General features: G+C 42.2%; 1 protein-coding gene across 2 annotated transcripts in view; it reads left to right on the forward strand.

Moving 5' to 3' along the window:
- Positions 1-17,635, forward strand: part of PPP6R1 (protein phosphatase 6 regulatory subunit 1) — a 602,143-nt gene that overhangs the window by 226,192 nt on the left and 358,316 nt on the right. For both annotated transcript variants that reach the window (XM_053690700.1, XM_053690701.1), the window contains exon 8: positions 16,621-16,789. In XM_053690700.1, the coding sequence (XP_053546675.1) occupies positions 16,621-16,789 (169 nt within the window). The remainder of the gene's footprint in view (positions 1-16,620; positions 16,790-17,635) is intronic.

Here is a 17,635-nt window from a genome sequence, read left to right on the forward strand (position 1 = left end):
TTTTCAAATGGCTAAATTAGCGGCAAAGAATGCAGGCTTTGCCATTTTAGTGCGTAGAGCGTTATGGCTTAAGTCCTGGTCTGCTGATGTGTCATCAAAATCTAAGCTGTTAGCTATTCCTTTCAAAGGTAAGACCCTATTCGGGTCTGAACTGAAGGATATAATTTCCGACATTACTGGAGGTAAACGCCATGCCCTTTCTCAGGACAAGACGAATAAAATGAGGGCCAAACAAAATAATTTTCGTTCCTTTCAAAACTTTAAAGGTGGACCCTCTACTTCCTCCTCTGCCACAAAGCAGGAGGGGAATTTTGCTCCATCCAAGTCAGTCTGGAGACCTAACCAGACCTGGAATAAAGGTAAACAGGCCAAGAAGCCCGCTGCTGCTACCAAGACAGCATGAAGGGGCAGCCCCCGATCCGGGACCGGATCTAGAAGGGGGAAGACTTTCTCTCTTTGCTAAGGCTTGGGCAAGAGATGTTCAGGATTCCTGGGCATTAGAAACCGTGACCCAGAGGTATCGTCTAGAATTCAAAGATTCTCTCCCAAGGGGGAGATTTCATCTTTCACATTTGTCTGTATACCAGAGAAAAATAGAGGTGTTCTTACGCTGTGTAGAAGACCTATATACCATGGGAGTAATCTGCCCAGTTCCAAACGTAGAACAGGGGCAGGGGTTTTACTCCAATCTGTTCGTGGTTCCCAAAAAAGAGGGAACCTTCAGACCGATTTTATATCTCAAGATCCTAAACAAATTCCTCAGAGTCCCATCCTTCCAGATGGAGACCATTCTGACAATTTTACCAATGATCCAGGAGGGTCAATATATGACCACCGTGGATTTGAAGGATGCGTATCTTTACATTCCTATCCACAAAGATCATCACCAGTTCCTCAGGTTTGCCTTCCTGTACAAACATTACCAGTTTATGGCCCTTCCTTTCGGGTTGGCCACAGCTCCCAGAATTTTCACAAAGGTGCTAGGGTCCCTTCTGGCGGTGCTAAGGCCGCGGGGCATAGCAGTGGCGCCCTATCTGGATGATATCTTGATTCAGGCGTCAACTTACCATTTAGCCAAATCTCACACGGACATCGTGTTGGCTTTTCTAAGATCTCACGGGTGGAAGGTGAACATATAAAAGAGTTCACTTGTTCCTCTAACCAGATTTCCATTCCTAGGAACTCTGATAGACTCGGTAGACATAAAAAATTTTCAGACGGAGGTCAGAAAATCAAAAATCGTAACCACTTGCCGAGCACTTCATTCCATTCCTCGGCCGACAGTGGCTCAGTGTACGGAGGTAATTGGACTAATGGTAGTGGCAATGTACATAGTTCCGTTTGCTCGCTTTCATCTCAGACCACTGCAACTGTGCATGCTCAGACAGTGGAATGGGGATTATGCGGATTTGTCTCCGCGGATAAATCTAGATCTTTAGACCAGAGACTCTTCTTTGGTGGTTGTCACACGATCATCTGTCCCAGGGAATGTGCTTTCCGAAGGCCAGCATGGGTCATAGTGACGACGGACGCCAGCCTTTTGGGCTGGGGCGCAGTCTTGAATTCCCTGAAGGCTCAGGGTGTGTGGACTCAGCAGGAGGCCCTACTTCCAATAAATATTCTAGAATTGAGAGCGATATTCAACGCGCTTCAGGCGTGGGCTCAGCTGGCTTCGGCCAAATTCATAAGATTCCAGTCGGACAATATCACGGCTGTAGCATATATCAATCATCAAGGGGGAACAAAGAGTTCTCTAGCGATGATAGAGGTTTCCAAAATAATTTGATGGGCAGAGATTCACTCTTGCCATCTATCAGCCATCTATATCCCAGGAGTGGAGAACTGGGAAGCGGATCTTCTGAGTCGTCAGACTTTTCATCCTGGGGAGTGGGAACTCGATCCGGAGGTGTTTGCACAATTGATTCATCAATGGGGCACACCAGAATTGGATCTGATGGCATCTCGTCAGACTTCCTTCTTACGGGTCCAGATCAAGGGATCCTCAAGCAGTACTGATAGATGCTCTAGCAGTACCGTGGTCGTTCAACCTGGCTTATGTGTTTCCTCCTTTTCCTCTCCTACCTCGCATGATTGCCAGAATCAAACAGGAGAAGGCTTCGGTAATCTTGATAGCGCCTGTGTGGCCACGCAGGACTTCGTATGCAGATCTGGTGGACATGTCATCTCTGCCACCGTGGAAACTGCCTCTGAGACAGGACCTTCTCATTCAGGGTCCGTTCCAACATCCAAATCTAGTTTCTCTGCGGCTGACTGCCTGGAGATTGAACGCTTGATTTCTCCTGTTAAGTGTAGTCAGTCCACGGGTCATCCATTACTTATGGGATATTAACTCCTCCCTAACAGGAAGTGCAAGAGGATCACCCAAGCAGAGCTGCTATATAGCTCCTCCCCTCTACGTCACACCCAGTCATTCTCTTGCACCTAACTAATAGATAGGATGTGTGAGAGGAGTGTGGTTATTAAATTAGTTTTTTATTACTTCAATCAAAAGTTTATTTTAAACAGCACCGGAGTGTGTTGTTTCTTCTCAGGCAGTATTAGAAGAAGAATCTACCTGAGTTTATGTATGATCTTAGCGGACGTAACTAAGATCCATTTGCTGTTCTCGGCTATTCTGAGGAGCGAGGTAACTTCAGAACAGGGGACAGCGGGCAGGGTTCACCTGCAAAGAGGTATGTTGCAGTATATTATTTTCTAAGGAATGGAATTGACTAAGAAAATACTGCTAATACCGATATAATGTAAGTACAGCCTTAAATGCAGTAGTAGCAACTGGTATCAGGCTGTTATGTATGTATGTTGGCACCAAAGTATTTCTGGGGAATGGCACTTCACTAAGAAAATACTGTTTACATATAACTCTAGCCTCTCTGCAGTGATAGCGACTAGCAACAGGCTTTTATTCTTATTCATATATTTAAAACGTTTACTGTCAGGTTAATCGTTTTTTTCTCTGAGGTACTTGGTGAAAATTTATGGGCATTATTTTCCACTTGGCTGTCGTTTATTTTGCATAAAATCAGTTACTGAGCTTCCCCACTGCTTAAGAGTGGGAGGGGCCTATTTTTGGCGCTTTTACTACGCATTAAAAATTCAGTCACAGTCTTCCTTATTCTCCCTGCATGATCCAGGACGTCTCTACAGAGCTCAGGGGTCTCCAAAACTAGTTTGAGGGAGGTAATCACTCACAGCAGACCTGTGAGACTGTGCTTTGACTGTGATTAAAAACGTATTTATTTGTCAATCGTTTTTGGTATTAAGGGGTTAATAATCCATTTGCTAATGGGTGCTATCCTTTGCTAAATTAATGCATTTCATATGAAAAATTGATTGCTATAACTACACCGGTTCATTGTTATATCAAAGTGACAGTTTTTTTGTGTGCTTCTTAAAGGCACAGTAACGTTTTGCATATTGCTTGTAAATTCAGTTGAAAAGTATTTCCAAGCTTGCTAGTCTAATTGCTAGTTTGTTTAAACAAACACAGTGGAATCTCTTTGTGCAATATGTTCAAAAGCCAAGGTGGAGCCCAATAGAAATTTATGTACTAATTGCATTGATGCTACTTTAAATAAAAGCCAATCTGTACATGTTAAGCAACATTCACCAGACAACGAGGGGGAAGTTATGCCGACTAACTTGCCTCACGTGTCAGTACCTGCATCTCCCGCTCAGGAGGTGCGTGATATTGTAACGCCAAGTACATCAGGGCGGCCATTACAAATCACTTTACAAGACATGGCTAATGTTATGACTGAAGTTTTGTCTAAATTGCCAGAACTTAGGGGTAAACAAGATCACTCTGGGGTGAGAACAGAGTGCGCTGATAATGCTAGGGCCATGTCTGATACTGCGTCACAATTTGCAGAACATGAGGACGGAGAGCTTCATTCTGCGGGTGACGGATCTGATCCAAATAAACTGGATTCAGACATTTCAAATTTTAAGTTTAAGCTGGAAAACCTCCGTGTATTGCTAGGGGAGGTGTTAGCGGCTCTGAATGATTGTAACACAGTTGCAATTCCAGAGAAAATGTGTAGGTTGGATAAATATTTTGCGGTACCGACGAGTACTGACGTTTTTCCTATACCTAAGAGACTTACTGAAATTGTTACTAAGGAGTGGGATAGACCCGGTGTGCCTTTCTCACCCCCTCCTATATTCAGAAAAATGTTTCCAATAGACGCCACCACACGGGACTTATGGCAAACGGTCCCTAAGGTGGAGGGAGCAGTTTCTACTTTAGCTAAGCGTACCACTATCCCGGTGGAGGATAGCTGTGCCTTTTCAGATCCAATGGATAAAAAATTAGAGGGTTACCTTAAGAAAATGTTTGTTCAACAAGGTTTTATATTGCAACCCCTTGCATGCATTGCGCCTGTCACGGCTGCGGCAGCATTTTGGTTTGAGTCTCTGGAAGAGACCCTTGACTCAGCTCCATTAGATGAGATTACACACAAGCTTAAATCCCTTAAGCTAGCTAATTCATTTATTTCTGATGCCGTAGTACATTTTAACTAAACTTACGGCTAAGAATTCCGGATTCGCCATTCAGGCGCGCAGAGCGCTGTGGCTAAAATCCTGGTCAGCTGATGTAACTTCTAAATCTAAATTGCTTAACATACCTTTCAAGGGGCAGACATTATTCGGGCCCGGTTTGAAAGAAATTATCGCTGATATTACGGGAGGTAAAGGCCATGCCCTGCCTCAAGACAGAGCCAAACCAAGGGCTAGACAGTCTAATTTTCGTGCCTTTCGTAACTTCAAGGCAGGAGCAGCTTCAACTTCCTCTGCTCCAAAACAGGAAGGAGCCGTTGCTCGCTACAGACAAGGCTGGAAACCTAACCAGACCTGGAACAAGGGCAAGCAGGCCAGAAAACCTGCTGCTGCCCCTAAGACAGCATGAAGTGAGGGCCCCCGATCCGGAAACGGATCTAGTGGGGGGCAGACTCTCTCTCTTCGCCCAGGCTTGGGCAAGAGATGTCCAGGATCCCTGGGCGTTGGAGATCATATCTCAGGGATATCTTCTGGACTTCAAAGCTTCTCCTCCACAAGGGAGATTTCATCTTTCAAGGTTGTCAACAAACCAGATAAAGAAAGAGGCGTTTCTACGCTGTGTACAAGACCTCTTACTAATGGGAGTGATCCACCCAGTTCCGCGGTCGGAACACGGACAAGGGTTTTACTCAAATCTGTTTGTGGTTCCCAAAAAAGAGGGAACCTTCAGACCAATATTGGATTTAAAGATCTTAAACAAATTCCTAAGAGTTCCATCGTTCAAAATGGAAACTATTCGGACAATCTTACCCATGATCCAAAGAGGTCAGTACATGACCACAGTGGATTTAAAGGATGCCTACCTTCACATACCGATTCACAAGGAACATTACCGGTATCTAAGGTTTGCCTTCCTAGACAGGCATTACCAGTTTGTAGCTCTTCCCTTCGGGTTGGCTACGGCTCCAAGAATCTTTACAAAGGTTCTGGGCTCTCTTCTGGCGGTACTAAGACCGTGAGGAATATCGGTAGCTCCGTACCTAGACAACATTCTGATACAAGCGTCAAGCTTCCAAACTGCCAAGTCTCATACAGAGTTAGTACTGGCATTTCTAAGGTCGCATGGGTGGAAAGTGAACGAAGAGAAGAGTTCTCTCTTACCACTCACAAGAGTTCCCTTCTTGGGGACTCTTATAGATTCTGTAGAAATGAAAATTTACCTGACAGAGGACAGGTTAACAAAACTTCTAAATGCTTGCCGTGTCCTTCATTCCATTCAACACCCGTCAGTGGCTCAATGCATGGAGGTAATCGGCTTAATGGTAGCGGCAATGGACATAGTACCTTTTGCACCCCTACATCTCAGACCGCTGCAATTGTGCATGCTAAGTCAGTGGAATGGGGATTACTCAGATTTGTCCCCTATGCTGAATCTGGATCAAGAGACCAGAGATTCTCTTCTATGGTGGCTTTCTCGGCCACATCTGTCCAGGGGGATGCCCTTCAGCAGGCCAGACTGGACAATTGTAACAACAGACGCCAGCCTACTAGGTTGGGGCGCTGTCTGGAATTCCCTGAAGGCTCAGGGATCATGGACTCAGGAGGAGAGTCTCCTTCCAATAAACATTCTGGAATTGAGAGCAGTTCTCAATGCCCTTCTGGCTTGGCCTCAGTTAGCAACTCTGAGGTTCATCAGGTTTCAGTCGGACAACATCACGACTGTGGCTTAAATCAACCATCAGGGAGGGACAAGGAGTTCCCTAGCGATGATGGAAGTATCAAAGATAATTCGCTGGGCAGAGTCTCACTCTTGCCACCTGTCAGCGATCCACATCCCAGGCGTGGAGAACTGGGAGGCGGATTTCCTAAGTCGCCAGACTTTTCATCCGGGGGAGTGGGAACTTCATCCGGAGGTCTTTGCCCAAATACTTCGACGTTGGGGCAAACCAGATATGGATCTCATGGCGTCTCGCCAGAACGCCAAGCTTCCTTGTTACGGGTCCAGGTCCAGGGACCCGGGAGCGGTCCTGATAGATGCTTTGACAGCACCTTGGACCTTCAGGATGGCTTATGTGTTTCCACCCTTCCCGATGCTTCCTCGTTTGATTGCCAGAATCAAACAGGAGAAAGCATCGGTGATTCTAATAGCGCCTGCGTGGCCACGCAGGACCTGGTATGCAGATCTAGTGGACATGTCATCCAGTCCACCTTGGTCGCTGCCTCTGAGACAGGACCTTCTAATTCAGGGTCCTTTCAAACATCAAAATCTAATTTCTCTGAAGCTGACTGCATGGAGATTGAACGCTTGATTTTATCAAAGCGTGGATTTTCGGAGTCAGTAATTGATACCTTAATACAGGCTAGGAAACCTGTTACCAGGAAAATTTACCATAAGATATGGCGTAAATATTTACACTGGTGCGAATCCAAGAATTACTCATGGAGTAAGGTTAGGATTCCTAGGATATTGTCTTTTCTACAAGAAGGTTTAGAAAAGGGTTTATCTGCAAGTTCTTTGAAGGGACAGATCTCAGCTCTGTCCATCCTTTTACACAAACGTCTGTCACAAGTTCCAGACGTTCAGGCTTTTTGTCAGGCTTTGGCCAGGATTAAGCCTGTGTTTAAGACTGTTGCTCCACCGTGGAGCTTAAACTTAGTTCTTAACGTTTTACAGGGTGTTCCGTTTGAACCCCTTCATTCCATTGATATCAAGCTGTTATCTTGGAAAGTTCTGTTTTTAATGGCTATTTCCTCGGCTCGTAGAGTTTCTGAGTTATCGGCCTTACATTGTGATTCTCCTTATCTGATTTTTCATTCAGACAAGGTAGTTCTGCGTACTAAACCTGGGTTCTTACCTAAGGTAGTCACTAACAAGAATATCAATCAAGAGATTGTTGTTCCATCATTGTGCCCTAACCCTTCTTCAAAGAAGGAATGACTTCTGCACAATCTAGACGTAGTCCGTGCCCTGAAATTTTATTTACAGGCAACTAAAGATTTTCGCCAAACTTCTTCCCTGTTTGTCGTTTATTCTGGACAGAGGAGAGGTCAAAGAGCATCTGCTACCTCTCTCTCTCTTTTTGGCTTCGTAGCATAATACGTTTAGCCTATGAGACTGCTGGACAGCAGCCTCCTGAAAGAATTACAGCTCATTCTACGAGAGCTGTGGCTTCCACGTGGGCCTTTAAGAATGAGGCCTCTGTTGAACAGATTTGCAAGACTGCAACTTGGTCTTCTCTTCATACTTTTTCCAAATTTTACAAATTTGACACTTTTGCTTCTTCTGAGGCTGTTTTTGGGAGAAAGGTTCTTCAGGCAGTGGTTCCTTCTGTTTAATGTTCCTGCCTGTCCCTCCCGTCATCCGTGTACTTTAGCTTTGGTATTGGTATCCCATAAGTAATGGATGACCCGTGGACTGACTACACTTAACAGGAGAAAACATAATTTATGCTTACCTGATAAATTCCTTTCTCCTGTAGTGTAGTCATTCCACGGCCCGCCCTGTTTTTTATGGCAGGTCTAAATTTTAAATTATACTCCAGTCACCACTGCACCCTATAGTTTCACCTTTCTCGTTTGGTTTTCGGTCGAATGACTGGGTGTGACGTAGAGGGGAGGAGCTATATAGCAGCTCTGCTTGGGTGATCCTCTTGCACTTCCTGTTAGGGAGGAGTTAATATCCCATAAGTAATGGATGACCCGTGGACTGACTACACTACAGGAGAAAGGAATTTATCAGGTAAGCATAAATTATGTTTTTATCTAAGCGGGGATTCTCCGAGTCGGTCATTGATACCTTGATTCAGGCTCGAAAGCCTGTCACTAGGAAAATTTATCATAAGATATGGCGTAAATATCGTTATTGGTGCGAATCCAAAGGCTACTCATGGAGTAAGATCAGGATTCATAGGATTTTGTCCTTTCTCCAAAAAGGATTGGAGAAGGGGTTATCGGCTAGTTCCTTAAAGGGACAGATTTCTGCTTTGTTAATCTTACTACACAAGCGTCTGGCAGATGTCCCAGACATTGTCGTTTTTCAGGCTTTGGTTAGAATTAAGCCTGTGTTTAAACCTGTTGCTCCGCCATGGAGTTTGAATTTAGTTCTTTAAGGGGTTCCGTTTGAACCCATGCATTCCATAGATATTTAACTTCTATCTTGGAAAGTTCTGTTTTTAGTTGCTATCTCTTCTGCTCGAAGAGTTTCTGAGCTATCTGCATTACAATGCGATTCGCCTCATCTTATTTTCCATTCTGATAAGGTGGTTTTGCGTACTAAACCTGGATTTCTTCCTAAGGTTGTTTCAGATAAGAATATTAATCAGGAAATTGTTGTTCCTTCTCTGTGTCCTAACCCTTCTTCTAAGAAGGAGCGTCTGTTACATAACTTGGACGTGGTTCGTGCCTTGAAGTTTTACTTGCAAGTGACCAAGGATTTCCGTCAAACATCTTCTTTGTTTGTTGTCTATTCTGGAAAACGTAGAGGTCAAAAAGCTACGGCTACCTCCCTTTCTTTTTGGATGAAAAGCATCATCCGTTTGGCATACGAGATTGCTGGACAGCAGCCTCCTGAAAGAATTACAGCTCATTCTACTAGAGCGGTGGCTTCCACATGGGCTTTTAAAAACGATGCTTCTGTTGAACAGATTTGTAAGGCTGCGACTTGGTCTTCACTTCATACCTTTTCCAAATTTACAAATTTGATACTTTTGCGTCTTCTGAGGCTATTTTTGGGAGAAAAGTTCTTCAAGCAGTGGTGCCTTCTGTTTAAGTATCTGTCTTGTCCCTCCCGTTCATCCGTGTCCTGTAGCTTTGGTATTGTATCCCACAAGTAAAGGATGAATCCGTGGACTCGTCGTATCTTATAGAAGAAAAGGAAATTTATGCTTGCCTGATAAATTAATTTCTTCTATGATATGACGAGTCCATGGCCCGCCCTGTCAATTTAAGACAGATTTTGTTTTGTGATTTAAAACTTCAGTCACCTCTGCACCTTGTAGTTTCTCCTTTTTCTTCCTATACCTTCGGTCGAATGACTGGGGGGTGGAGTCAAGGGAGGAGCTATATAGACAGCACTGCTGTGGTGCTCTTTGCCACTTCCATGAATCCGTGGACTCGTCGTATCATAGAAATTAATTTATCAGGTAAGCATAAATTTCCTTTTAATTATGTATGTGTGTATATGTATGTATGTATGTATGTATATATGTATGTATGTATATATATAAAATCAGGAGACGGCACTCACTGGTCTTAACATTACTGGATTTATTCAGTTACGTTTCGGGGAATACACCCCTTCATCAGACCAAAGTACATAGAATGAATCAAACATTTATACTGTTAAATAAGACCCTCCCCCAGTGCAAAAAAACGCCAAAACTGTTGCCTTGGCAACCCCCTAATGTAAACAAACACCATCAAAACATGTGAAAACTAACAAATATTGCATCAAAGTACATTTACAGCAAAAATTGGTATAATCAGTAGAGGCCATATAATCAGTGGCTGTTCTCATGTTCCTTATGTACATCATCATAGCACCTAATAACAAGTGAAATTACTTAAATCAATCCTGCATAGATGGCAGATAGGTGACAGATAAACGGCAATTAATAGACTCACTGATCACAGCATTCCTCAACGGCATCTATTCAAACCTATACTAGAAAATATATATACACACATGTACCTCAAATTTTAGCAGACATATATACATGCGTGAAAATCAAACACTATCTGTTCCCGCATTAAGAGGCATATAACACTGTAGGTGTTCAAACATATGTGATACGTACTATCTAGGTTGCCACTCAATGCCCGTGTACCGCTGGTTGTCGGCTGTAAGAGGGACTCCCCAGACCCGTGGGAACCAGACGAGTGTGGATCCCAATACTAGAATGAACTTCATCACTACTTACTCTCCAGACACAAGAACACTGGGTATGACATTGAAAGAAAAATGGGATATAATTGAATCCGACTCATCATTACCATATCGTGGATATGGTCCACCTAGAATTGGATATAAAAGAGGGAGGAATTTAAGACATTCTGATGAGGACTGACCCCATTAACAGTTACAGTAAAAGAACTCGATCCACCAAAAAAGGCTCATTTGAGTGCCCTAGCTATGTGACGTGCAATTCAATGCTCCAGTGCAGCCAATTTCGACATCCTCATACAAATGAGATGTTTAAAATCAAACATTACCTTACATGTACCACCCAATATGTGGTATACATGTTAAACTGCAACTGTGGTCTATTCTACATTGGAAAGACCTCAGACGACGTAAAGAAGAGGATGGCGAACCACAGAAGTGCCATACGAACAGCCATATACAAGGAGAAGAGTGACCAACCCGTGGCCAGGCACTTTTTGGATATGGGCCACACAGTGTCCGACCTCAGGTTCAAGCTGATTGACCACATCCCGCCACTAAACCGTGGGGGGGGATCGTGACAAGTTACTACTCTGCAGAGAGGCTGAATGGATTTATAAACTGAACACAGTCCACCCACATGGCCTTAACATGGGTATCGATTGGCATTGCTTCTTGTGACATCAGAAGACACAGGTACCACCTACCAGACAGTCTCTTCCGGTCCCTGAGTATACAGAGATTGCTCTCTGTGGCCATACCATGGACATGAGTGTTGTTTTAATAGTATACTTCTTTTCCTGATTGACCAATGTCGTATCTTTGGGTTCCTGATTAATGTTGTAGACATTCGTTGCCTGTTTGGTATTCTATAGACCCATACATGTGCAGTTCCCATCCCAGGCTTTGATGTTGGACATTGTTTATCCTTCAATCAGACACTTATGTTTATATATAATTTTTTGGTTTGATCCTCCACTTAGTCTGCCTGTCATCATGCATCTGATTATCCTGCACTATCTCCTTTAGTTATTACCCCATACAGACCCTTACAGTTCTTCCTTGGGTGAACTACCTTTGGGTGAATCACCTAGCATGCATCAAATTTGCTGTTTAGCCTTAACACATTCTGTGTTTATAGAGGCCGGTCCCTGACAGCCTATCATTAGTTCTGTAGTTATACACTTGGGGTCGGGGTTAGGACCCTGATACACATGCAAATTCCTCTGTTCTGTCCAAAGGGAGCCACTGGGTTGGACTCTAGACCCACTACCCTTACCTATTAAGGTTAGTAGCTCGCATAGGGGGCTCTATAGTCTGAGAGCTTATTTTGGATATTTATAGTGATTACGCTGGACATACGTTTTACACTCTGTATGAGGGGATCTTTTTAAATACAACATGCCTCTCTGTTTATTACCGGATTACATCTGTTGATGGTTACCCTGTTATATGCTAATATGTATCCGAATTTGCTAACGGCTATTTGTATGTATGATGAGCCAGGGGATGAGTTTCCCCCGCTTCTGCTTCTGCCTTTAACTATGTTGTTCTATTAAGACTACTAACGAAGCGATGCGACCAACAGCACTAATATAAGTGTAGATGGGGTACCAAGTATGAGTCTCTTATCTTATTTCGTTATGTCCCTCTTGGCCACTTTGTAATTTTATTCCCATTCACATAGTATTTCCCCTTAGGAGTCTAGTTCACGCATTTACAGGTATACGATACACTCCTTGTCTGTATCATTTGAATTTTTTGTATAGGGGTACTTAGACGTACCAGCCAGCTGATTAGATCTTTATTGTTGTCAACATGGGGGCCTGTCTCCTATAACCTTTCACCCTTCACATAGTAGTTAACTTGGGGGCGTAGTTAGGAGCTTGATGCGCATCACATCTCGTCATATCGCGTCTATTGTGGCATACCCGAGCTGTGGTCTCTAATATTCACAGGTATTTACCATCGTATGTCCCAATCTCTAACTTTGATCACGGTGGTTAGTTTGACGTTTGTTATGACCACGGGTCTGGGGAGTCCCCCTTACAGCTGACAACCAGTGGTACACGGGCATTGAGTGGCGACCTAGATAGTACGTATCACATATGTTTGAACACCTACAGTGTTATATGCCTCTTAATGCGGGAACAGATAGTGTTTGATTTTCACGCATGTATATATGTCTGCTAAAATTTGAGGTACATGTGTGTATATATATTTTCTAGTATAGGTTTGAATAGATGCCGTTGAGGAATGCTGTGATCAGTGAGTCTATTAATTGCCGTTTATGTCTGTATATGTATATATGTCTGCTAAAATTTGAGGTACGTGTGTGTGTGTGTATGTATATGTGTGTGTGTGTATATATATATATATATATATATATATATATATATACATACATACAAGATGTGGAGAAGCGCACAAGAAAGGCACCCCTAGTGAAGCCTGTTGTGTACAGATACAATAAGCTATGCAAATAAAGTCAAACCAATCACGTGATTAAACCTCAATTCGTATGAGGTGTCAATGAGACACTGGTTATAGCTGATCACTCCTTATGCTCTCCTTCTCTGAATCCCACCGACTTCCCTTTGCTCCTTGGCTGTAGTACAACAGTCTCTGTGTCTCCAGACAAAATTGTGGAACTCAATCCACTATGGACCCAGGGGCAGGTAGGGAGAAATGGGGCAGTACAATCTGGTGTGTAAAAGCTAGATATTTATTAGACAGTGTATATACACGTATGTATAATAGAATCATGGTATAAAATCACAATATACAAAATATAAACATAAAAAGCCACCAGTGGTATTGGTAGCTGTAAAAAGCAGCACTGACGGTTAGAACAAATGTCTAATTCAAAGACCCGTTTCCTTCCGTTATTAAGCTGCTATGTATAAAAGAACTAGCCCTCTCCAGATCCAATACCATCTATCACACGATCACACAACCAGGTGTGTGATACGGTGTGCTGTGTTGTATCGGCGTTATGGAGAATCAGGCACTACGTGTGGCGGGGAGAGTGGGAGGAAGCTCACATTTGCTGTCGGTCATCCACTTTCCAGGGGTGGACAATTGGGAGTCTGACTTCTAAACAGACTGATAATTCATCCCGGGGAGTGAGCATTTCCATCCGGAAGTGTTCTCTAGGTAGACCCTCACATGGGGCTTTCAGGTGTTGGCTTCTGTGGGAGCGTTTCGACAGAACGCTAAGTTTCGAAGGTACGTTTTATGGTCATGAGATCCGCAGACCGTCCTGATAGATGTTCTGACATTTTTCTTGGTTTTCAGTCTTGCATACCTTTTTCCTCTGTTTGTTCTCTTTCCACAAGTCATTACTCGTATTTTCAGGTGAGAGCGGCGGTGATTTTATTAGCCCCTGCGTCGCCCCGCAGGATCTGGTATGCAGACCTAGTGGAAATGTCATCTCTCCACCTTGGAGACTACCTCTGTGGAAGGTCTTTTCCTTCATCTAAATCTCTGAAGCTGACTGCTTAAAGATTGGACGCTTAGTTTTGTCTAAGCGGGGGATTTTCTGAATTTTTTATCCTTTCTCCAGTGTGGTCTGGAGAAGGGTTTGTCAGTCAGTACCCTGGACGGTCAGTTTTCTGCATGGTCTTTTTTGCTACATAAGCAACTGGTGGACGTGCCAGATGTGCAATCTTTTTATCAGGCCTGTGTTTAAGTCGGTTTCTCCCCCTTAGGGTTTTACCCTTGTTCTTAAAGTTTTGCAGTAGGCTCTGCTTGAGCCTTTTCTTTCCATAGATATTAAGTTATCATGGAAGGTTTTGTTTCTCATTGCTATCTTTTCTGCTTGGAGAGTCTTGGAGCTCCCAGTTTTGCAGTGTGATTCATCTTATCTTTCATGCAGTTAAGGTGGTTATTCGTACTAGTTAGGTTTTCTTCCTAAGTGGTTTCGGATAGATATATTAATCAGAAAATTGTTATTCCTTCTCTGTGTCCTTATCTTTCTTCTCATAAGGAACGTTTGTTGCACAACTTTGATGTTGTGCGTGCTTTTATTTTCTATCTACAGACGACTAAGGATTGTCGCCAGTTTGCTGTTTGTTTCTCTGGGGAACGTAAAGGTCAGAAAGCTTCAGCTTCTTCTTTCTCTTTGGTTGAGTAGTATAATGCGTTTGGTTTATGAGACTGCTGGACAGCAGTCTCCTGAGAGAATTTCAGTTAATTTCACTAGGGCTGTCCCTTCTTGGGCTTTCAAGAAGGAAGTTTCTGTAGAACAGATTTGCAAGGCTGCAACTTGGTCCTCTCTGCATACATTTTCCAAATTTGATATTTTTGTCTTAGCTGAGGCTTCTTTTGGGAGATTCTTTGTGCAGTGGCGCCTTCTGCTTAGGCCTGCCTGTCTTGTCACCCCCTAATCATCTGTGTTTTCTGGCTTGGGTATTGGTTCCCACTAGTAATTGATGATTCCGTGGACTCACCATATCTTAGGAAAGAAAACATAATTTATGCTTACCTGATAAATTTATTTATTTATTTCCATATTTGGTGAGTATATGGCCCACCCTTTATTTTAAGACAGTTATTTTTAACTAAAACCTCAGGCACCTCTACACCTTTGTGTTATCTTTTTCCATTTTCCCTTCGGCTGAATGACTGGAGGTTATGGGTAAGGGAAGTGACATATACAGTAGCTTTGCTGTGGTGCTCTTTGCCTCCTCCTCCTGCTGGCCAGGAGTGATATTCCCACTAGTAATTGATGATTCAGTGGACTCACCATATCCGGAAATATATAAATTTATCAGGTAAGCATAAATTATGTTTTTTTTTGTCTTATTTCATAAACAGATTGTTGAGCTTCCTGATTTTTACTGTTTGGTTCAGGTTATGTTTCCTATCAAGCCTGTTATTAAATCAATTTCTCCTCCTTGAAGTCTCGATTTTTGTTTTTAAGTTTTTGCAGGTTTTTCCTTTGGACCCTATGCATTTGGTTATTTATCTACTTTCTTGGAAAGTGTTATTTCTTTGGTTTTCTCTTCTGCAGAAGAGTTTCTGAATTGTCTGTTCTCTCTTGTGAGTCTCCTTATCTGATTTCCATCAAGATAAGCTGTTTTGCGAGATATGTGTTACATTTGTTTGCATTAGGTTGTGAATTTTTAACAACATTAATGGAAAGATTGTTTCTTTTTTGTGTCCGATCCCTAGGAATACTCCTAAGGGTTCTTTACATTCTTTGAATGTGGTAAGAATTTTGCAATATTATGTTGAAACTACTTAGATTTCAGTAAGACTTCTAGTCTATTTGTTATTTTTTCTGGTTGCAGAAAAACTCTGAAAGCTTCTGCCATTTCTTTGGCATCTTGGTCGGAGCTTTTGATTTTCAAAGCTTATTTGGAGGAGGAACAGTATTCGCCTTAGCGTATTACCGCTCATTCTACTAGATCAGTCGCTATAGCTTGGGTTTTCAAGCATGGAGCTTCAGTTGATCAGATTTGCAAAGCAGCAACTTGGTCTTCTTTGCATACATTTACTAAATTTTACCATTTTGATGTATTTTCTCCTTTAGAATCAGTCTTTGGTAGAAAAGTTCTTCAGGCAGCTGTCTTAGTTTGATTCTTTTGCCTATGATTTGAGTTTTTTGAAATTTAAGAAAACTTTATTTGGATTAAATTTTTTCAGCGTAGATAGCTTTTTTATTTTATTCCTCCCTCTCTAGTTACTAGTGACTCTGGATTTCCACATCTTGGGTATTATATCCCATACATCACTAGCTCATGGACTCTTGCCACTTTCATGAAAGAAAACATAATTTATGTAAGAACTTACCTGATAAATTTATTTATTTTATAGTGGCAAGAGTCCATGAGACCCACCCTTCTTTTGGTGGTTATGATTTTTTTTGTATTAAAGCACATTATTTTTTTCCAGTTCCTCTTTTTGTATGCTTTTTTACTCCTTTACACCTCACTACTTGGCTATACGTTAAAACTTGGGTATGTGTGTGGTGGGAGGTGTATTTATAGGTATTTTGAGGTTTGGGAACATTTGCCCCCTCTTGGTAGGAATCAATTTCCCATACATCACTAGCTCATGGACTCTTGCCACTATAAAATAAATTAATTTATCAGGTAAGTTCTTGCATAAATTACTGTTTTTAAAAAAAAAAAAAAAAAAAAAAATTTGGTGTTGACTGTCCCTTTAAATATTTTCTTTGAATAATTTGCGATTTACTCAGTTTTCTTATTCTACAGGTCTGAACTTGGTGGCATGAGTGGTTTCTATTGTAATATTGATGGCCAGCTCGAGATCAGTACCACTGGTCTAGACACGTCTTCCAACACTCAAGCAAGCTTAGGCACCTTGCTTGCAATTAAACAGTATTTACGAGAGTTTCATCAGCTGTTGATTGATCCACCCAAGGTAAGAACATACCTACTTCAATCTTGAAGGATGAAGGGATTATATAACCTTTAAATATTTAGGAGTTCACAGTATAACATTTTGAAATCATGCATTGACGAGACATAACCATGTATACTTTTTAGATATAATAGGTTTATACAGATGTGTTTTTAACATATACATATATACAGGGATGGTAAATTATGACTATAGTTTTACTAGTCAGGGATAAAAAGTTGCAAGCCCACAATGCAAAGCCAAATATCTTACTTCTACACTGATATTTCTTACTTGTTCAAGACTACCAAACCCTATGCGCAAGCCTGTGTATGTGCGCGTGTGCAAGTGTTTGATATCAGTGTTGTCTAAGGAATGGGAGAGTTTCCGCTAAATGTCACATTATGCTGCACCAATATATCAACTGCGCATGAAAGACCAGTGAGTACCTGCATATTTTCTTTTTATTATTATTACCTGCATGCACCCTGGCAGCTGACCATATATTGATAGTGCTCTTCTTGGGATTTCTTATATATAAAAACCCTTACTATTATGCCACCTCAAACAAACTTTACAGTAGGCACTATGCATTCGGATAGGTAGAATTCTCCTGGCATCTGCCACAACCAGATTCTTCCATCAGTCTGACAGATAGTGAAGCATGATTCATCACTCCAGAGAACACATTTGCACTGCTCCAGAGTCCAGTTGCTGCTTCCTTTTACACCACTCCAGATGATGCTTGGCATTGTGCATGTAGATGTGAGGATTGCTTACAGATGATTGGTCATGGAAACAGATTTCCAGAGGACGTTTGGAACTGTAGTGAGTGATGCAATAGGTGATTCTTCACATTACACACTT

The sequence above is a fragment of the Bombina bombina genome, chromosome 8 (assembly GCF_027579735.1).
Source record: "Bombina bombina isolate aBomBom1 chromosome 8, aBomBom1.pri, whole genome shotgun sequence".
Taxonomy (NCBI): Eukaryota; Metazoa; Chordata; class Amphibia; order Anura; family Bombinatoridae; genus Bombina; species Bombina bombina.